Below are 20,584 nucleotides of genomic sequence, written 5' to 3'. Positions count from 1 at the left end.
ATATATATAAAATTCCTCTTTAAGAGATAACAAAGAAGAGAGAGAACACTTGTTATTCTCGTAAAATTGTAAAATTCCTCATAAGAGAAAGAGTTAAGAAAAAACAATAGACCCATTGTTTTCATTGTGTAGCAAGGTTCAAAGTATCGACACGTATCGGCTCGTATCAGTCATACGTATCGTTCTAGCACCCCATTGATACGTCCCTACAGTGGATGTGTCTGTGGTCTGATCGGTTCAAGGTGTGGTGAAGACCTAAATCGACTCCCCTAGACCAGTTGAAAAAAAAGAAAGTAAAAAAAAAAAAAAAAAAAAACACCAAAAGGAGTATCAATTCGCTCGATACGCCCATACCAACGTATCGGGCATATCGATATTTTGAACCTTGTCGTGTAAGGAATCCTCATTGTCATTTGGTGAGGGCAACGATACAATCCAAAAATATAACATCCAAGTCGGTCCCCCATGTAGAGACTAACATATTCCTCTGTCTTCACTCTTCATTAAGGCTATGGTTTAGAAATAATGCAAATGGAGTGTAAATCCCGATTCAAGGTAAATTTGTACTTTGATTCACTTTTTCTAATGTTTGGCAACATTACATTTTTGCATTGACAAATGACACAAATGTATATTTACATTGATAATAAGATGTAAAAGTATACCAATAAAATAGAATTAAATTTGCATTCAAGTGGACTTTTGATAAAAAAAGAAAATTCCTAATCAATACTCTGTACTTTGGCTTGAGTGACAATTTGGTCCCTAAACATTAAAATGCAACAATTCAAGTATTAGATTGTCACTTAACGGACTTATAAATAACAGGTACTAGATTGTCACATTGAAAATTCGGGTATTAGATTGTCACATTTTTAAAATTCGGGTACTGAATTGTCGCATTTTAAAGTTGAGGACCAAATTGTCACTCAAGCCAAAGTAGAAAGCACTGATCGGATACTTTCCCATTAAAAAACATATGCTTTATTTGTCATGCAAAACTAACCCAACTTTGCAATTTATATGAACCTTTTTAACCACCAACTGGGAGGATTTTCAGGTCACTTACTGGCATTTTTTTCATTCAAATCAGTCCACTCCCTGTTCCCCATATCACAACCTATCAAACAATAACCTTGCAAAATATTGAACAGTCCAAAGGCATTAAAAGAAACCGTCGTGCCAAATCACATTAACTGCCTAACAGAACTGCAAGAATTCCAGTTGGGAATGGCGTTCCCATCGTTGTGTTTTAGAATTGTAGACTTCGACAATTCTCTCATTTGAATCAGTGACCAAAATCTTGTACAAAATGGTGATCCCATCAGTGAGCATGCCAAGTTGCCCACGATATCAATGTATTGAATTTGAAGCATATCCAGAAAGACCTTATGGAAGCTAGTGACAGGATTACAAACGATCAAGGTAGAGTAATCATAATTGTGGTTACAAAGGCAAAGGAAACCACCAGAAGGGTAAAAACCTTGAAAATGCAGAGCATCAGTCAAAAGGATAATACCGAATTTAAAAAAAAATTCTATTGGTCACATGACTTCACATGTGAAAATAGCTTCTGACAAAGGGAGGATTTGATCAATTGTCAAAAACTCAAAGGACTTAAAAATACTTTTAAGAAAATATGTAAAGAGATGGATCAAGTCAATTTCCTAAACCTTAGATTGCCCTAAATTCAATCCCCATTCGTTTACCAAACAAATCAGTCCACTTTCAAAACGCATCTACATAAAGCCAAGTAACTGCTGTAGCCATACCATCACTACCATGCCAAAGAACTCATGACGAGAAACATCTGCACCTGACATCTGACACCTAAAAATTCGGAGGAATGTGAAAAATAAATAAAAAGCACAAAATTCACATAAAGGCATCAGGTTATATAAATACCAGTTCAGTCCCCTATTTTCTATAGTAGTGTTTTAATTAAACACACAGAGGCACCAGAAATACATGCTCTGTTCTTCACAAAATTTACAGCAAACATTGAAGAGAATACATGACCTTACTAAGCATGTGCAGGTCACGGGCTCATCCATACTGGGAAGAACTTGGACACTGACTTCCCTCCAAGAATAATGCTACAACCTACAACTCCAGATCCTTTTCATTCAAAAATATTTCTCCTAGTCAGTTTTTATTCAAAACAGTCAAAGTTAATTGATATTGCCAACTCAGGTCTTTATAGGAAAATGAGACAGGATTTTTTCCAAAAACTTCCAGAGGCAAGGATAAATGATTAAATGCATCAACAAATCCAGACAACTCAAGTCTTTCTGAGACAGACCTACTTTTGAGTCTAAGTTCTAGTCCTTCAATATTTCGAGATTTGCAACAATACAAGTCATCAGCTTTTACCCTAAAAATAGAAATAAACAAAAACAAAGCATCAACACACACAAATTACACAAACCAACGCAGCAGAAGGGTGATAGGGCAATTGGCAAACACCTATTCCAATCATTAGCTTCCCACAGAATGTGTTAACTTGAATCATCCACTGGCCACATTTTCTGACCAGAATTTTTATTCAACTAATATTTTTCACAAAAAAAAAGTCAGCACGAGTTTGTATACACTTGCCAAATAAAGAGGTTAGATTCACTTGGACCTCATTGATAACCTAGATAATAGACAAGGAAATCCAGTAAACCCCTCTATCTCATACAAGAAGTAGCAAAACATACAAACTCAAGTGATCAAGCTAAAATAAATAAATGAACACCAACTCACCACATATGGTATTCTTCTACACTGCATATGGACATTATCAGTGTATCCCCCTAACGCCATTCAAGAAAGACGCATCAAATACAACGATATGCCAGCGCTATCTAATATATCCAAAATAAATTATCAAATGCATAACACAATCCAATTAAAATAATTGCCTTCTGTTGTATGAGTTTCATTGTTCATTGTCGCGTTGCCATAAACGAGAGGGTCCCAAGTAGAAAGTGATACAGTAGATAGTGCCTAGTAAATTGATAACCCATTATTCCCCATGCCTAGTTTCAATCTACTAGCCGAGTAGGTTTGCCAACAACTTTTTAACTAGACGTAAAGTACAACTATGTGAAGGATGATGGAAAGAAGAACTAAAACACCTCCTTTAGAACAGCCTCTGAGGCCGATTTCATGTAGAAAAGAAAATGGATCTCAAGGGACCTTGTTGAATCCCAGTTAATTACATATCATCTCAAATTCATTAACAGATACTAGAATATACTTCAAAAGACAGATTGGTTCGTGGTGCAGGAGGCATTGACAAGGAGGCACCATGAGACCAACAACAAAAAGGTAAGGACACCCTTAACAAATTTATGTATCCCAATCCAATGCTCTGGTAAGTTTCCTTAATATTAGGGTTTTACAGATCCAACCTCTGCCACAATCCAAGCTCTAATAGCAGAAAGCTCAGTTATTGACACCACTCTGAAAAAAAAAATGACAAGCAACACTGTTGATGCAACAATGAACAATGGAAATAAATCATGGAAGAAGAATTATAATCTTCATAGGTTCCTGCACAAAGGGCAGATTTAGAGTTTTTTGGGTTATCTGAATTTTGTCATTAGAAGAATTCTAATCTTCTAAGGGGTGTTCTTTTTTGGATTTTGATTTCCATTGACCAAGAAACCCATGTTCTTTTTTCAGATTTATGCGGGGACCAGGGAAAGTTTATTTTCCTGGGTGGGTAAATAACATCCCACCTGGGGAAAAGTTGGCAATACTTGAATGGAACAAAAATGCCCATTTTAATAATGGATTTTTATGACTTAAATGGCCATTGCCTTATTTACATGGGAAATAAATGAACATGGGTAAATGCACTTACCCGGCTAAGTCTTTCCTAGGAAACACTTACCTGGGTAAGTAACTTACCGAAAAGCGAATGGGGCCTAAGAGTTATTTTTCCTTTACAACATTTGAATTTTTAAACGTATTATTGTAACCATGACATGTTTCATGTAGTCCAGTTTAAGGGGTCAAAAGTTGTTAATTTCACTTGGCATTAGTGCCACTACATAGGTTTTTCAATTACATATCCACCATGACCAAAGATATAGTGAATTCAATGTGTTTTGGGAAAATTGTTATCATTTTAGTAATAGAGTTCACTATGCTTGTCATTTGTACTTATGCAAATGAAATTTCACAGAAAGGAAATAGAGCCTCAATTTCTTGAAAGAGATATCAATGCATGAGCCATTTATTAGTTATTACTAATACATATCCATTATTGATCATTCTTTCATATTCCTCCAACACACAAGAATATTTTTGTTCTCTAGTACATGTATTCCAACATACAAGGACTATATGAACCACTTCCCCTACACACACAACTCTAACAAGCATAATTGCATATACAAGTTACCATCAAACTTCAGTATAAATTTTTAAGGAATCTATAATCATGTAATTACTAAAAAGAATATCATTACATTATAACATGTCCATGCATAAAATATGTGCATATGCACAAACATATGAAATAGAGCCACTCAAGACATTTAAATCTGGCATACTGAATCCATGGTCACTTAATTTATAGTTCTGATTTAAATTCTAAACATATCATAGAAGTAATGCAAATTTAGCTTCCACTCTACTAATAACCATCACAAATCACTGTATCTAACCTACTATATAGAACCCTTAAGAGTGTGCAGCATTTCAATATAACATAATTGACAAGGCGATGCCTAGGCAACAAAGCGCCCTTGGAGGCTCACCTCACCCAGTCACCAAGTAGTTTTGTGCACTATGTTATAAAATACTTTTATATTTTTAATTTTTGACATTATAATTATAAAATAGGCATTATTAAACTAGAATACTCATTTTATGTGTTTATGTACTAATTTCTTTTTATTATTTTCTTATTTGTTAGGGTTTAATCAACACAAGCATTGCTAACTGCTGTATTGAACCCATGGTTCAAAGTATCGATACACCTCTGTGTATCGGCAAAGGTGTATCAGCACTTATAACGATACTCCCCCCATTTTTTATTCCTTTGGGTTTTAATTTCATTTATAAATATATAAATATATATTATTATTTTAAAAAATGGGTTCCCAAAAACACCTGTAAACATGTGTATTGGGGCGCCAAAGATACGATACAATACAAATATGGGGCACATCATATTTTGTTCTTACAGATCTTCTTCTTCCACCTTTTCTTTTCTTCTTTTCCTATAACAAAAGTAGGAACTCAGCCCCTATAAAATGTTGATTTTCTATACTTAAAACATGAAATTTATACTTCTCTTATGAAAATTATGGATAATTATTAAGGAAAGATGGTAATGGAACCTAGGGAACTACCCTAGGATATATAGTTTTACTTAAAAAAATCCACCACCTAAGCGACTAGGCAACAAGGCACCCCCCCTGTCAGCTGTCGCCTAACCTTGCCTTGACACCTTAAAAAGCTACGATTGCTAATCTTAACCAATCAAAAGAGTAAGTTGGAGAAAGGCTTTGTTGAGTTGAGTTGCACATAACCATGTTAAATGGATTAATCAAAACGAAAACCAGGTTGCTCAATTTGAAGAATTTCAACTACATCAAGCTCATGTTCAGGCTCAATCCATATTCAACCCAACCCAACCCAAGTTGCACACCTAGATCATAATAATGGCCATAATTGGCCTATCTCCAATAAGCTAGCATACAGACCTCTGCAATATTTACAAAAATAAATGTGCAAATTTCAGAGTCATTGTCAAAGTGGTATATCAACTCATATGTCTAGAACCATCACAAAGATAAAGATACCATCTAGGTTTCACCAATCAATAAATTATGATAACTGTAAAGTAGTGCATCACCTAATAAGCATGAAACCCTCATGTTTCACTAAGAATCCAACAGCCAGCTTTCATACAAGAAACTGTGGTACTGGAACTATAGTGATTTGTACATGCAGAAACTCTACAGACTCTGAGAAAGAACAGCATGCCAACTTCACAACAGAAGAAACTGAAAAAAGATTGTTCCAGGTTCTAGTTAGAATCCCCTACTACCAAACAAGTCTACAATCAGCAAAGAGATCTTCAAAATGAGAACTAAAATGTAGCCTGAGAAAGGAGGTGACAACAACTAAATGGACAATCATTAAAAATGAAATCAAGGATAAAGCAGACTGAAGCCCAAAAAATTGAAACCACAATGGTGCACAGATAGGTTTCATATAGTTGCAGCATAGAATTTGCATTACAAATGCACCACCGGAGAGATACTATATGAACTAGAAACAGTAAATTACAAAGGTAACCAAATTATAAGCCAAAATGTCCATAAAACCAGCACAGACAGACTTACACACTGGAGCCAACAAAGAAATCCTTGCCAACCAACAAGGAATATAGAGTTCTTCAGATGCAAGGATGCCCTAACTATCATGCTTCCAACCATTTATATCAATAAAGGACACCTAACAAGAAGAACAACCAACTTAAAAGAAGATGTATCGATGAAACAAGAAGCATTGCAAGTTTGCAACACAGCACATGAACCTTCACTTCATGTTTCTTAGATTTTGTCCAGCTTTTCTGCCTTGACAACAGGGTTGGCTTTAGCTATTGCATCCCGGGCAGCAGTCCGGTAATCAAAGGGGCAGTCATGCTTGTCAGAGTAACGATGAACCGCACAGAAAATGTTTCCACACCGACAATTGAACCCTGTTAAGCCAACACGCTTCCTGCAAGAGCTGCACCTATTCGGACCCTCTTTCACCTTCACCTCTACCCCCTCGCTTGATGCTGAAGCAGAAGATACTTGTGTTGAGATGAGCTTGGGCTCTACTGAACCAATAGAAACATCCACAGAGCCGGCAACAACAGGCTCCTTTCCATTACTGCTGCTGCTGCTACCATTTACGATATTCTCTATGGATGACGCCGCAAGTTTTGCCTGCTCCTGCTTCAACACCAAATCCTTATGGCACTTTGAGCACATGTTCATGGTAGCCGCGCTTCCAAAGAAGCCACAGTTGTTAACACAGAGAATAGGACCTTCAGGAGCTTCGCATCCAGTCTCATCGTGCTCCATTTTATCAACTCTCCTGGGAAAAAGAAAACCACTCAAAATCTCAAAACAAAACTCAGTAGAAAAAATCCACCAGCAACCTAATCCACACGTACACAAAATAGACAGATTGATAACAGATGTAAGTAATCATAAACCATGGTCCTAAACAAACAAAATACATTTAGACAAGGATAGGAACAACAAAGAACAATAAGGCAACTGAACGTAAACATATACTATAACGTGAATGCAGAAACAGTACTCTCCGGCCAAACAAAATATCTAAGGTACAGAATAGAGAATAAATACAGACCAATCCACGTAGAAAGAAGAAAATTTTCCCCAAAAGTTCCGCCTTGGTCAACCACTATCCATATATCATAATTGTAAATTTTACATGAAAAAACAAATGAAAAGAAAATGAAAATGTAAAACACAAAAGAATTCAATCTCTATGTTTGCATTATGTCCTCAACACTCTCTCAGAACCCAGCCAAGCCTGGAGTCATTCAAATTCTCCTTTGAAAGTAGCAAGCTTAAGACAGCGTCTTGTTTGAAAATGGAAACCCCAAAACCACGCCCCAGAAAAATGTAAATTGCCAATAACATAGAAAGAACTCGACGTCATCGAATTGTACACGCAAAATGTGAATTGTGTGCACCAAAATCGCCAAAGTAGAGAACAAACCCTAACCCCAACAAAACGACGGGAAGACAAAACCTGACCCCAATACTGAGACAAATAAGGAAGAATTTGAAACCCTACCTAAAATCTTCAAACATATGGGGAAAGAAAGAAAGAGGAAAAAAAACCCTCACCTGTTCGCCAGGATAAAAGACTTTTGGACGCGATTCCTTTGGCCGATCACGAATCTTAATCACACCCCAGATGGCTCCTGTCACCATAAAAATAATACCCAGAATTTAATCGAAAGAAACGGTAGCTCAAACAAAATCAAGAACAATAACAAATGAAATAAAAGTAAGTAATCAGAAAAAAAAAAAGAAAGAAAAACAATCAAATAATAAAAAGAAAGAAAAAGGGATGAAACCCTAACCCAAGCAAAGACGCGATCGGAGAATCAAGAGAACACCAGAGAGAGGTATAAAAGCGAAGGGAAAGGAAGAGGAGGAGAGACAGAATGAAGGCGATGTGTTTGTGTTAATTTCACCTCTCTTTTCTCTCTCCCTCTCTCTCTCCACCTTCAGTATTTAAGTCTTTCTCCGCCAACGAAGGCTTTCACCCACTCGGTGATGCCAATTTGCCCGCCCGGATTACCCGGATTGCCCATTTTGCGTCGCCCAGGCTGCTTTCATCTATGCTTCTGCTATTTATATTTTGTACCGTTTATTTTCTTTCCAATTTTCGAGGCATTGGAAATACAGAGCTTATCAAGGGGCCTTATTGGTATTCCGACATTGTTGCGCTGTCATACGGCCATAATCCTACTTCGTTGTAGTGTATTGTGATTTAAATTTTCGTTTTGCCATTTTCATCCTTCGTGCCTTTACTATTTTACCCTTTTTCATAACAACCATTTTTCGATTAAAACTTTTATTAATTTCTTTTCACAGGTTTATTTTAGAATTAACCACTCATCCATATCTTACAGTTGAAACTTAAAAGCGCATTTTGTGGGACATCTGGGCGTGAACGGTTGGATTATAACTCAACGTATGCAGAATAAAACAGATAGCACATGAAGAGTATAAGATGTAGATATTTTGTATAAAAAAAGAGGTAGATATTTTGTAAAATATCTTGTACTGATCATACGTTATAGATAGTAATTATTATTTGTATTATTATTATTATTATTAATTATTATATTATAATTAATATATTAAATTATGATTTTTATTATTAGTTTTTGCTTATTATTATATTATTGTCATAATAATAATTAATACCATTATTATATTGGAAAAATACGGATAGGCTTAATGCAGATTTCTGAATTTCACTGTAAATCTATAAACATTCAAATTATCAAATATTCACACTCTATGCATGAATGCTCGCCTATGAATTGATATCAATTCCAAGCTAACACCTATCCCAACAGTATATTGGATCTAAAAATTCTAATCCTGGGTTGAAACGTCATTCTCTCTTATTATATTATATTACTATAATATTATTATAATATTATCTTATATTTTTAATATTTTTATTTTATTATTACATTTTACTTAATTATTTTTTATTATTAAGACAAATTTCTTAAACTATTATCTTAAAGTACCACTAATTCTAAAGTTTCTATCGTGTTAAATCATAGCAAAGAAGATGAAATGATGTTTTTGTCCTTATATCGTAAATTACGTTTATGACCCGTGGTCTACAGTAAGGGATTTCACATGTGTCATTGCCCGAGTAGAGAAACATCATCGCCTAACGTTGCAACTTCCAATCGGCGGTGAGAAAGATTCGTTTGGGAAAAAAATGTTGTTCAACCCTGTTACACATTTTTTTTAAATGGAATTAATTGTAATGGCGTTAAACACTAAACCTTAGGACGACTTTGTCTTGTTTGTTTATCTTACATACAATTTTTTATTTCTTTCACAGTTGATCGATAGAAGACGGTAGTTTTCTTTTGTAGTAGGATCAATAGAAGACAGTCCAACAATGAGGTATGTATAGAGATTTATGTGCATCTTTTTCTCACTTGCCTATTTCTTTAGTTCAGTCAAGGGAGAGTATTCGTAGTTCTTTGATTATGTTAGGTTTATACATCCAATTTCATATTTGAATCAAGGTTCTAAATATCGATAAGGCCAATATGCTTGTATGTTTTATTTTTTTAACCAATTCAGAGGGATCGGTTTAAATCCCGACTATCCTTTGAATCATGACCTGACCCGATACAATTATGTAGGAGCATATCAGGAAGGTCCCAATACGATATGTATCAGCCGATACAAGATGATATATAACAATCCACATCCTCATCACTCTCACAACCTCTAAGACCTCTTATAAGAATCTTAGATGACACTTGATTAGGATTAGGGACATAATATCAGCTATATGTTTGAATTTGTTCATTGAGATATAACAGAATCTAGAGAGCTGAACATACAAAGCTATTTCTCCCCACCAAGTATCATATTATAACTGAACAGAGCAATCCGACACTTCAATTTTTTCTTGAACAATCTGACACTTCAAAACAGTAGGCTACACCCGGTTTTTGTTCTACTAGTTTCATTGGATAACTGAAAAATGAATTAATTGACATTATAAAATTTTGGGAACCTACATCATATAATGTAAAGATAAGATGTCACTCTCCTATGGGTATTTTGATTCATATCCTTGAATGAGATATTCACACAAGTAGAGGCATAAGAATCCAACTAAAAGCAATTTGACTTATGAATGAGCACAATGAGTCAAATTTGTAGGATGGCAAGGTTTTTCTCCTCTATCATTCCTCCTTGATTAGAGAACTTCTGATTGTTCAACCAAGTTCTAAATAGAAATGTCAATACACATCGCCACATTTCAATAGTTTTTTGCATTGTTGAATATGTTTTAAATCATTCCTCCTCGAGTTTATTTCGTCCACCTTGCTTAAACCAGGCTTCTTCTTGTCCTATGTCATCTATAATCTTTTTCCTCCACTGCCTCTTTTCTTTTCTCTTTTTATTTTTTCATGTTTTAATTTATTTTTATCATCATTTTGTTGCTTATTTATTAGTCATCATCATTTTTACTTTTTTACCTTTTTATTAGTTTATTTATTTTATGTTTTCTTTTCTCACTCTTTTTCTGTTTTTCTAAGCTTTTCTTTTCTCTTTTTTTTCACTTTTTTCTTTTTTCTTTTTCCTTTTATATTTGAAAATTTCTCTTTTTATTAACCATTTTATATATTTTTTATTTTGATTTTGGTTGCTTTTTTTGAATTTTTCAGTTTTATATTTTATTTATTTATATATTACATTGTCTTTTCTTATATTTTTCATTTTTAGTTTTTATCCTTCGACTTTTATTCTAAAATTCCTGTTTATTATATTTTTTACCCCTTTTTATCATTATATTTTTTAAAATTGTTTATTTTTTTCTTTTTCTTTTTTTACTATTTTACCTTTCTATTATCATATACTTTTTGTCTTTTACTTTTTCTCTCCTTTTTATTTTTATTTTCATTTTTTCTTTTTGTTTTTTATTCAGAGGTGCTCAACACATGTGTCCTATCCTAAAACTAGGGTGTTTCCACTCTTTTCTAGATCTCAAATTTGAGGTTCTAATTGAAGATGCATGGGTTGACATGGTTCATTTCTAGACACAAGGTTTTCAACAAGGTAACTAGCCTTCAAACCTTCACCTGTTGGACAAGCGGGCTTTTCTAGTTGGTGACTGGTTCGGGGGCTTTAGGTGTGACCACAAGGAGTAAGGTCCATCCTGTCTTGACCACCTACTAACCCCTCTTCTAATGGGACATAGGATTTTAGCACTAATGCAAATGGTGTGTGCAAAGGGTGAGTGAATCAAATAAGCAATGACAAAAGCAAAGCAACTAGAAATTATAAAAATCATAAAACAAGCAATTAATATCATAAAGCAAAGAATTAACATAAAGCATATCTATAGACAACAAGAACAACCTAAGCCAAATGAACCCCATGTGGGCCCCACCTATGGTCCAAGAACTCCTTAGTGGAATTGTTAGATTGTGAGAATCGGAAAATGGTTCACTTGAGCTGATTTGAAATTGCCACCCATCAATCAAGTGAAATGGAAGTAATATGACCTCCAAGAATGGTTTTCAAAAGCATTTTTGCTTTAATAGTAACTTCAAAGCCCAAAGCACCAACTAACCAATTCGAGTAAGACTCAAGTAGAAGAGGGAAGGGGTTAGGCACCTCTCTCCTAGGTCCAATAGGTGGGCCCACAAAAGTTTCCAAACAAAGCAAAAATAAACAAAATGTACAATTAATTAATCAAACAAGAGCAAGCTAATAATAGAGAAAATAAACAATCAAGAACAAGAAGACAAAAGATAATCTTCCCTAAACATTTATTTATTTGTTTATTTATTTTACTATTATTATTATTTTTTATTATTAAATATTTCATTTTCTATTTATCTATTTGCATATTATTTTTATCAACTATTTATTTTTTGTTAATTTCCTCATATATAGAACCCTATTTGTATATTTAATTTATTGGATTGGTCATCTATTTATTCTATATTATATTTATAAAATTTTAGTTTTTTTATTATTAGTGGGCTATTCTCCCTCCTACACAACCGAATCTAAACTAACCATCTCACTTCATCAATAGTGTCCAATTTGATTATCATTTCATTTGTCTTTCTTCGTTTTTATATTTTATCTTTTAACCTTTTTTGTCTTTTACATTTTTTTATTTTATTTTATGGGTTAATTTGTTTTCCCCGGATTGTCACTTTTCCCATGCCAAACCAGCACGCAGGGGAAACACCAGGCTCCTTCACATTCTCTTTATAGAAATCTCCCCTCCCATCATTCTAATTATATTTCCATTATCTTCATTATATATTTTCTTTACCATTTACAACAATAGCCTGGACAACGAAAGCAAATTAGAATCAGAGCTCCGGACAATACAACTGTTCAAAATAATCAAGATAAAAAAGAAGAATAAAATGTACAATTCAGACATTAACAGTCGTGAATCAACTAGAACTCCATCCATTCTTTGAGAAACAACAAATAACCACTTCAATTATATGCTGGAACAATATAAACGACAATGAAGCTACTGCCTTTCAACAATCTCGCAGAGAATAGTCCCACGAGGAGCTTCACCGCATTGTCTCTAACCTCTATCATCGCCGATAATCGACTAGTTCATACTAGAAATATAGCAGAGAAATCATATACCATTGACAATAATAAACTCAAGAAAAGGTTATCACCTAATTCTCACTAATGACATGGCTCCCTTGGTCCCCTGGTTCCGCCTGAATTATGGGGTGAATATTTTCGATGATGTTGGCTACAGTTGGTTCGGTTCAAGCAACAAAGAAAGAAAGGACATGGGGGTCGTTGAATGATTGAGGAAGTGAAGGTGATGAGGAGTAAAAGGAGAATGATGGGGGAACTAAAATCAATGGTGAGATGGTTGGGAACTATGGGAGAGTTCTGCTCTTGTGGGTTCACTGTTCTTGTCAAGAAGATGATGAACGGTGGTTGAACAGAGGGAGAAAGATGAACAGATGGTAAATGGAAGAGAAAGAACGGCAGGGAAGATGACAAAATGGAGGGAAAACAAAGGGGAGAGAGTTCCAATGGCCGCTGCTCTGCTTTCATTGAAAGGAGAAGATGAGCAGTGTCTCTTCGATCGATTTGGGTGAATTTTGGCAATTAGGGATTGGGAAAATGTATGTTTAAGTTGGACAAATTTCTTAAAATATCCTTATCGTTTAACTAATTGACTAACTCTATCTTTACTATTTAAAGTACCCTTAAATTTTTTAACAATTATCTAAGAACACCCTTACCATTAGCTTTCTGTCACATGTGGCATCACATGATTCATATATTTTTCAAATATTTCTAAAATACCTCTCGTCTAAGTCTGCTCCATCTCTATCTTCATCTCTGCCTCCCCCACCAAAATCCATGCCATCCAAAGATATATCTCAAATCTTTATATACGGACCTAACGTCTTAAAATGTTGTAATGCTAATGGGCCATTTTATTCTGGCCTGGCCTTCTGGGTTCTATCATCAATAAGGAAGAAGCTTCTCCAGAATCCAACCTTTAAAAAAAAACGAGGTCAAAAACTTGTTGTATGGTTGAGTGTAGATCAGGCCTTCTGGGTTCTATCATCAACTCATTCATTAGTCACTTTCGAAACACACCTCACTTAATATTATTCATCAGCAATTTAGTGTGCATGTTAGATCAGAAGGGCACAATTGCAACACAATTCTCCTCTAATGCGAAATAAGCCCTGCAAAACCGAAGCCTAATTTTATCCGTAAACAATGAAAAACAATGTGAAACTCAGACGACCAACAACGAAACCCTAACCCTAATTTTATCTGTGAACAATGAAAAATAATATGAAACTCGCTTATTTTCGCAAACATACTAAGAACTAAAACAATTAATGCCTTTTGCAAATGTCCTGAAATATTCTAATCTTAAACTTGAAGAACTAGGGTTCCCAATGTAAAAGACACAGAAAGAGGAAGCGCTTTGTTGCTTGAAAGACTTCAAGGTAAACGAAGAATCCTACCAATACACGTTAGATCAGTTCTATACTTCTATGGGTTGCCTTTTGTCCTGGGTGCACGAAACATAAAACTTGAAGCACTGCAAGTAAGAAGGTTGAATCATCCACCAACGACGGTTGCGCGTAAATCTGAACCACTATAAATCTAAGAACAGAATTGCATTCTGGTCTCTTTCCCTCTACTCTCCTTGTTGACTGACCTGTACTCTCTCTTATTCTCTCTTCCCCTTTTTCTTATTTCATTTTGAAAATTTGAAGGAGAAAATGGGTAAAATAGTCTTTTTAATCTCTCCACTAACGGACGTTAATAACAAGGAAATTTTAGACAATTATCAAAAAACTTAGGAGTACTCTAAAACAATAAAACAATATGTAAACAATAAGGATAGAATTAATTAATTATCTAAACTATAAAGGTAGTTTAAGAAATTTGCCCTTAAATTTATATAGAGAAAAGCGACATTTTCATAATGTTGGGGAAGTTTATGAGTAATTTGGTGATTTCAACAATCTCAGGGGTACTTTAGTAATTTAGGATTCAAAAGGTCAAATCTTGAGTCTAATATGACAATGGGGATTTTGGGTCAAAGATTGGATGGTTGAGATTGGCCAAAACAAAATATTTTTTTATGAGTGGATAAATAGGTTATTTTTGTTGAAATTTGGTAGGGTGGGTTTCTTAGCATTTTAGATTAAATGGTGGGGTCAGATTGACCCAACTAGGCTCGGATCGAACAGATCTGGAAGGGTAGTGTCTCAGTCAATCTAGATCTTTAAAATGGAATTTTAGTGTGATTGAAGGGCAAATAAGGGTTTTTTTAGTTGAAATTTTGCAGGTAGGGGTTTTAGGGTATTTGAGATCGGATGGTAATGTCTAATTGGTTCAGGAAGATCAAGATCAAGGGAATTTGGGCCAATGAGAGGATCTGAAATGGAATTTTAGTTCGATAGAGGGGTAAATAGGGGAATTTTAGGTTGAAACTTTGTAGGTAAATGTTTTGGCGTGTCTAGATTTTAATGATGTGGTTTGATTGATCAAGATGTCTTTGAATTAAGGGGATTTGAGTTAAAGGTGTTTAGGCTAATGAAAGGGCTCAAAAGGAAATCTTGGTTTAATAGAAAGATAAAATCTTGGGTTCAAATTTCATGGGTAGGTGGTTTACTATGTTTGGGGTTTTATGGTGGTATTTGATCTAAGGGTCAAGGTGTGAATGTGGGTTGATCAAGGCCATCGAATTGGTATTGGGTAGATTTAATGGTGGATCTAAGGGCTTTTGGGCTAAAATTTGGGTTTTTTAGTATTTTAGAAAGATCAGAATATTCTGATCGGGTGTTTCGGATGAATTGGGGGTTTTAGGTGACTGAACTCTTCAAAAATCAATTTGATCATTGCACCATCTGAGTTCCAACATTACTTGCTTGTACAATAAAGTATACATCTTTGATTTGTAAATTCTTTATACGATTAAATAATTTATCGCAAAATTCGGACACTATCTAAATTATCCTTCTCTGATTAAATGACTATTTCGACTTCATCTAGAGGGATGTTAGCTGACCTTTCCATGCTTCCAGAAGCCCTCACCCCATCTCCTTTGATGGTTACGCTCCCCAAGGTATGGTGGAAATTTTCTATCAATGGTATCCACACAAAGAATTTACACCACCTACATCCTACGAAAAATAATGTGGATTTCAGTGTTTAAATATTAAACCAAAACAACTAACAAATTTATCTTATTTGTGGCTTTAGGCAAACCTAAACCATCTCCCTTGTGTACAAGGTCATTTAGATGTAAAGACCATGTAAACCCCAATTCCACATGGATAGGATGCTGCCTCATCCTACCACAAGAAGATGGGCATGCCGCATGGGAGGTGGGAGTGGCTAGGCAGGCTAATGCTCTGGATAGGCGGGGCATGTGACGTAGATGGGTGGGATGGGCATGCCGCACTAGGGCTAGGTGGTATGGGTGTACAGGAGGTGGGCAAGCGTTTCTTCGAACAGATGATGGGGCACATCTGCAACTTCTAGTTGAGATGTGTAAACTCTCATTCACCTAAAATCGATGGATAGGTCGACGATTATTATCCTTGTTGTCTATTCATCTGGAAAAATTTCTACCTTTCCACTTGTTCTCGTTGAACTAAAAGTGTTGGTTCTCTAGTCTCTTTCCTCCTTCCTTATTTGAATGGTCGGTAACCTCAATTGAATGGTCAGTTCACAAACCGTCATTTCACACAACTCACCTATCTCTTTCCTTCGTCTAGCTTGTTATAGCTACATCAGAACTTATGCTCTAGCCAAACCTGCATTTCATCATCTCTAGCCGAACCGGCATAACTGGCATAACAATGGCAAAACCAACATAACCGGCCTTAGCCTTCATCTATTTCTACGTATACATCCTAAACCAAAGAAGGCATTTTCAATCATAAAAATGGTAGTTTAGGTATCTTCAAAAGTATACCGATCACGTAGTATCACGTGTGGACGGTCTATGATAGAGAGTTAACAGCAAGGAGGTGTTAGACAATTGTTAAAAACCTTAGGGATACTTTAAGAAAATTACACTTATTATTATTATACTAAATTATCATTTTTATTATTAGTTTTTACTTATGATTATAATATTATCATAAAAATATTTATTTTTTATTTTATTATTATTTATAGCATGCCTATGCAATACACAGGTTTAAACGGTTCATAATAGAACCATATCGTACACGGTCCAAGTCCAGTGACCCGTCTTTTCATATGTCTGCTTATTGAGAATGGGTCATATAGCAGACCTGTTTTGATCGTCTTCATAGTTCGAACGATAAAATGGTTCCTACATTGACCCATCTTATTTTCTTAGCTATTTTTTTATGTTTTTTAGTTATTTTTTACAAGTTTTCGTTTTCCGATAGTTTATGCACCTATTCACAAAAAAAAAAAAGAGGTTTGACCTCCTATTTGATGTTTGGAAGTGTTTAAAAAGTTGGATGAAAATTTGATCTGCTGAAACGTTTGCAACTTCAGCTACAGTTAGTATCGATGAAACGTTTGAACCTGGATGAGTTTAAAAGCTATAACGATTTGAAACTCTTAAGAGTCTGAATCTGCTCAACCAAAATGGCTGAAAACTTGCAACTTTTGAATAGATTAGGACTTGAAAGAAAATGAGATGAGAAGAGAATGAAAGCAAGTTGCATAAATCTAAAATGGTTAAAAACGTTTAGAACCTACAATGGTTAATATGTTTGAAAGCTGCAATGGTGTCCTTGATCTCCTAATGGTGTGAGAGCCTGAGAGGGTGTGAGAGTTGGGTTTGAGATGAAAGAGAGAAAGAGTGATTTGGTTCTGTGCAAGGGTGGAACCAAGGGGGGACCCAGGGGAACCATGGCCCCCCCTATGGTTCAGAAAATCCCCCCTTTAATATGGCTTTTCATGTAAATTTTTCCCTCCCCCTCTCTCTCCATCTCAATGGTTGACCCCCCTATGGGCCCATTCATACTTCATTTATGTTTTGGCCCCCCTTATAACAATTTCCTGGCTCCCCCTAGTTCTGTTAGAATCTAAAGCATACATTTGAAAGGAGAAGTTGTTTTGTGAACCCACAAGTAATGGAAAAACCTCAAAAATTCCAGAACATAGCTAAGTGCATTCTCAAAACAACTAGAGTGCAGCAATGTGCACTTCCAAATCAACTACATTGCTAGAAGGTGCTAGCTCAGCACATTGCAATTCAATATATAGATATAGATTACGTGAAGATAGGGCTTTCAATGGGTCGGTTCTATTCGATCGATTGAACCGAACGAAATCGATTATATTGCCTTTACTTCTACGATTTCATCCCGATTAATAATTGGATGGATTATGTGTTTTGGTTATTTTGAGTCTATCTGAATGATTATTTTGTTGATAATATATAAAGGTTTTATTAATCTTTTTTGTATTTTTTTTGTAAATTTTATGTCTAAAGGATAAATTTAATAGATGATATAAGATAGCTATGGTTAAAAACACTTCTAAGTATATTTGGGACCATTATCGTTTTCTATAACACCATTTGTATGGAATTTTGTCTGGAAAAAATAGGAAAATGGTTGGTTTTTATTATTTATCTATCACAGTTATTGGACCCTATTTTCTATTATTTCTTTAAAACGTGGTGAACATTATTTTTTATTATTTCTTTATGACAGCTAGACACCATTACAAGTCACATAAGATAACGGCAATTTTTTGTCTTGAATATCAATAAAAGATAATATTTTTATAAAATAATAAACATAGGGTAATTTTTAAAAAAAAAAAAATATCAAAAAAGGGCAGTGATATTGTTCCTTGTCTTCCTCTACCCTTCCTCTGGTGATGGAGGCCAGAATTCCCTTCTGTACCGGTGAAGGAAAACCGAAACATGAACACGATTGTCTCCATTGTGTCATGAACATGAACACAAAGATGAAAACTGAAAGACAAATACAGCAGTTGTCTCCGCCTTGAAACCCTTACTGGAGCGGTTCATGATGAATACAGCGGTTTCAAGGTCCTTGCTGCTGACGAGGTTCAGGATGAATACAGCGGTTCCGCTGCTCCAGGGTTTAGCAAGGGTTTGAAGCTCAAACGGGTAAGATCGTTTAATTGGTCGAGGGTGCTGTGCATTAATGAGGAACACATGTGATTACATTGTTTTGGACTCCAATTCAGTTGTGAGCTTCAGGATGAATAGACGCAGAGGAAGACAATGAACAGTAACATTACTCTTCCTTGATATTCTTAAAAAAAAGCTACCCTATTTTTATTATTTTATAAAAATATTATCTTTTATTGATACTCAAGGCAAAAAATTGCCCTTATCTGCAAGAAACTCATTAAAAAAATGAGAAAACATTTCCCAAAACATCATTTTCACATTTATTATAAAAGTTGGTTTCAGATAACCCAAGAAAAAGTTAAAAGCACAGTCACTTCACCCAAAATAGTTAAACCAAACAAAAAGTGTCCATTGCAAGATATTCCTTGCAAATGACTAAATGGCACTGGTACTACTTGATTTATTAACATATAAATTATTTACTACATTACTGTCACTTTTTTATGATTATATTATGATCAAAAATCAAGTTTTAAGTTTTTATTTACACATAATTATAGATGTTAGCTAAATGGGGATCAAACCCAATTATCCTGCTCAATAACCAAGATGGTTTTAGGTTTATGATTTTTTCCCGATTAATAATTAGTTTGGGGTTTGTAAAGGCTATCCTAAATGAGAATCAGCCCACTGGCAATCATACATATGAGCATAGATATGGAATAAAAAGGTATTAAAATATAATTTGGAATTAAGGCTCAATTTGGAAACCAGTTCTGTTTTAATATGTTTCGAAGTGAAAATATAATATTTTAAATTATATGTAGAAAATTTCACCAGAAAAATTATAAGAATACAATTTCTTGTATTATTTATCCATTATCTTTTCAAAAGAAAAAGAAATTGTTTTCTAATTGGTCAAGTATGAAATTTCTATATATGAAACCATTTGTTTTGCCACATGGATGGATCTTTTGCCAAACTAGACTGCTCATCAAATAAGGGCCCATTGCAAAGCCACATATTCAACCAACACTCAATGTCAGCCATACATCCCTCCTTGTATTAATGTTTTTGTCTCTCCATGGTTTTATATAAAGCATTGCTTATGAAAGTGAACTTGTTCTACATGGACTTGAGTAATGGTATCCAATTGTACATTGGGCCCTATCAATTTTAAATACATTTTAGGAGAGATATTGTCAATGTACAGCTAGATGCCATGTGTAGAGTTTCTCCTTGTAGGAGATCTAGGTCCATTCATCAGACCTAGTTAGTAGGATTAGCCATTGGAAAGGATGCACAAGGTTGAGTGGCATTCACAACACAGAAAGCCAACAATCAATACTGCTGCCTAAATGCTAAATAAAACAATAAGAAGAGGATAGTCTAAAATTTCATCAGAAGAGGAAAAACACAGATACCCTCAACCTGCCTCAAGTATTTAGCGAATTTCTGAGTGCTTCCTTAATCTTAGGATTCATCTCGTATTTGAAGTGGGTCTTGAATACTCTAAGGAATTCATATTGCATAGAAACCATAGGAATCTTGTTGACACCTTAAGTCTTGAACCAAAATCCAGGAGTAGCAACATGCTACAAGAAAATAGACCTTCATTTTGTGATTTCAAGTAGTGCTTAGTCAAGAAAGGAGTCACAAGTAAAACTATTTTTTTTTTTTTTTTGTTAATCTACTA

At 34.8% G+C, this 20,584-nt stretch overlaps 1 protein-coding gene across 1 annotated transcript; it reads right to left on the bottom strand.

Moving 5' to 3' along the window:
- Nucleotides 1–6,186: 6,186 nt before the first annotated feature.
- On the bottom strand, nucleotides 6,187–8,364 carry LOC104613026 (zinc finger A20 and AN1 domain-containing stress-associated protein 8-like). Its single transcript, XM_010280712.3, has 3 exons — nucleotides 8,117–8,364; nucleotides 7,878–7,954; nucleotides 6,187–7,092 (listed from the first exon to the last, which is right to left on the bottom strand). The coding sequence occupies exon 3, from the start codon at nucleotides 7,077–7,079 to the stop codon at nucleotides 6,561–6,563; it is 519 nt and encodes a 172-aa protein (XP_010279014.1). The 5' UTR covers nucleotides 7,080–7,092; nucleotides 7,878–7,954; nucleotides 8,117–8,364; the 3' UTR covers nucleotides 6,187–6,560.
- Between the last annotated feature and the right edge of the window lie 12,220 nt (nucleotides 8,365–20,584).

The sequence above is a fragment of the Nelumbo nucifera genome, chromosome 2 (assembly GCF_055504915.1).
Source record: "Nelumbo nucifera cultivar China Antique chromosome 2, China Antique-T2T, whole genome shotgun sequence".
NCBI lineage: Eukaryota > Viridiplantae > Streptophyta > Magnoliopsida > Proteales > Nelumbonaceae > Nelumbo > Nelumbo nucifera.
The sequence above is the reverse complement of the archived record's forward strand: the minus strand, read 5'-3'. Positions and strand labels throughout refer to the sequence as shown.

Excerpts from the sequence above, each read along its gene's own strand:
- LOC104613026 (XM_010280712.3), bottom strand. The coding sequence starts at position 7,079 with ATGGAGCACGATGAGACTGGATGCGAAGCTCCTGAAGGTCCTATTCTC.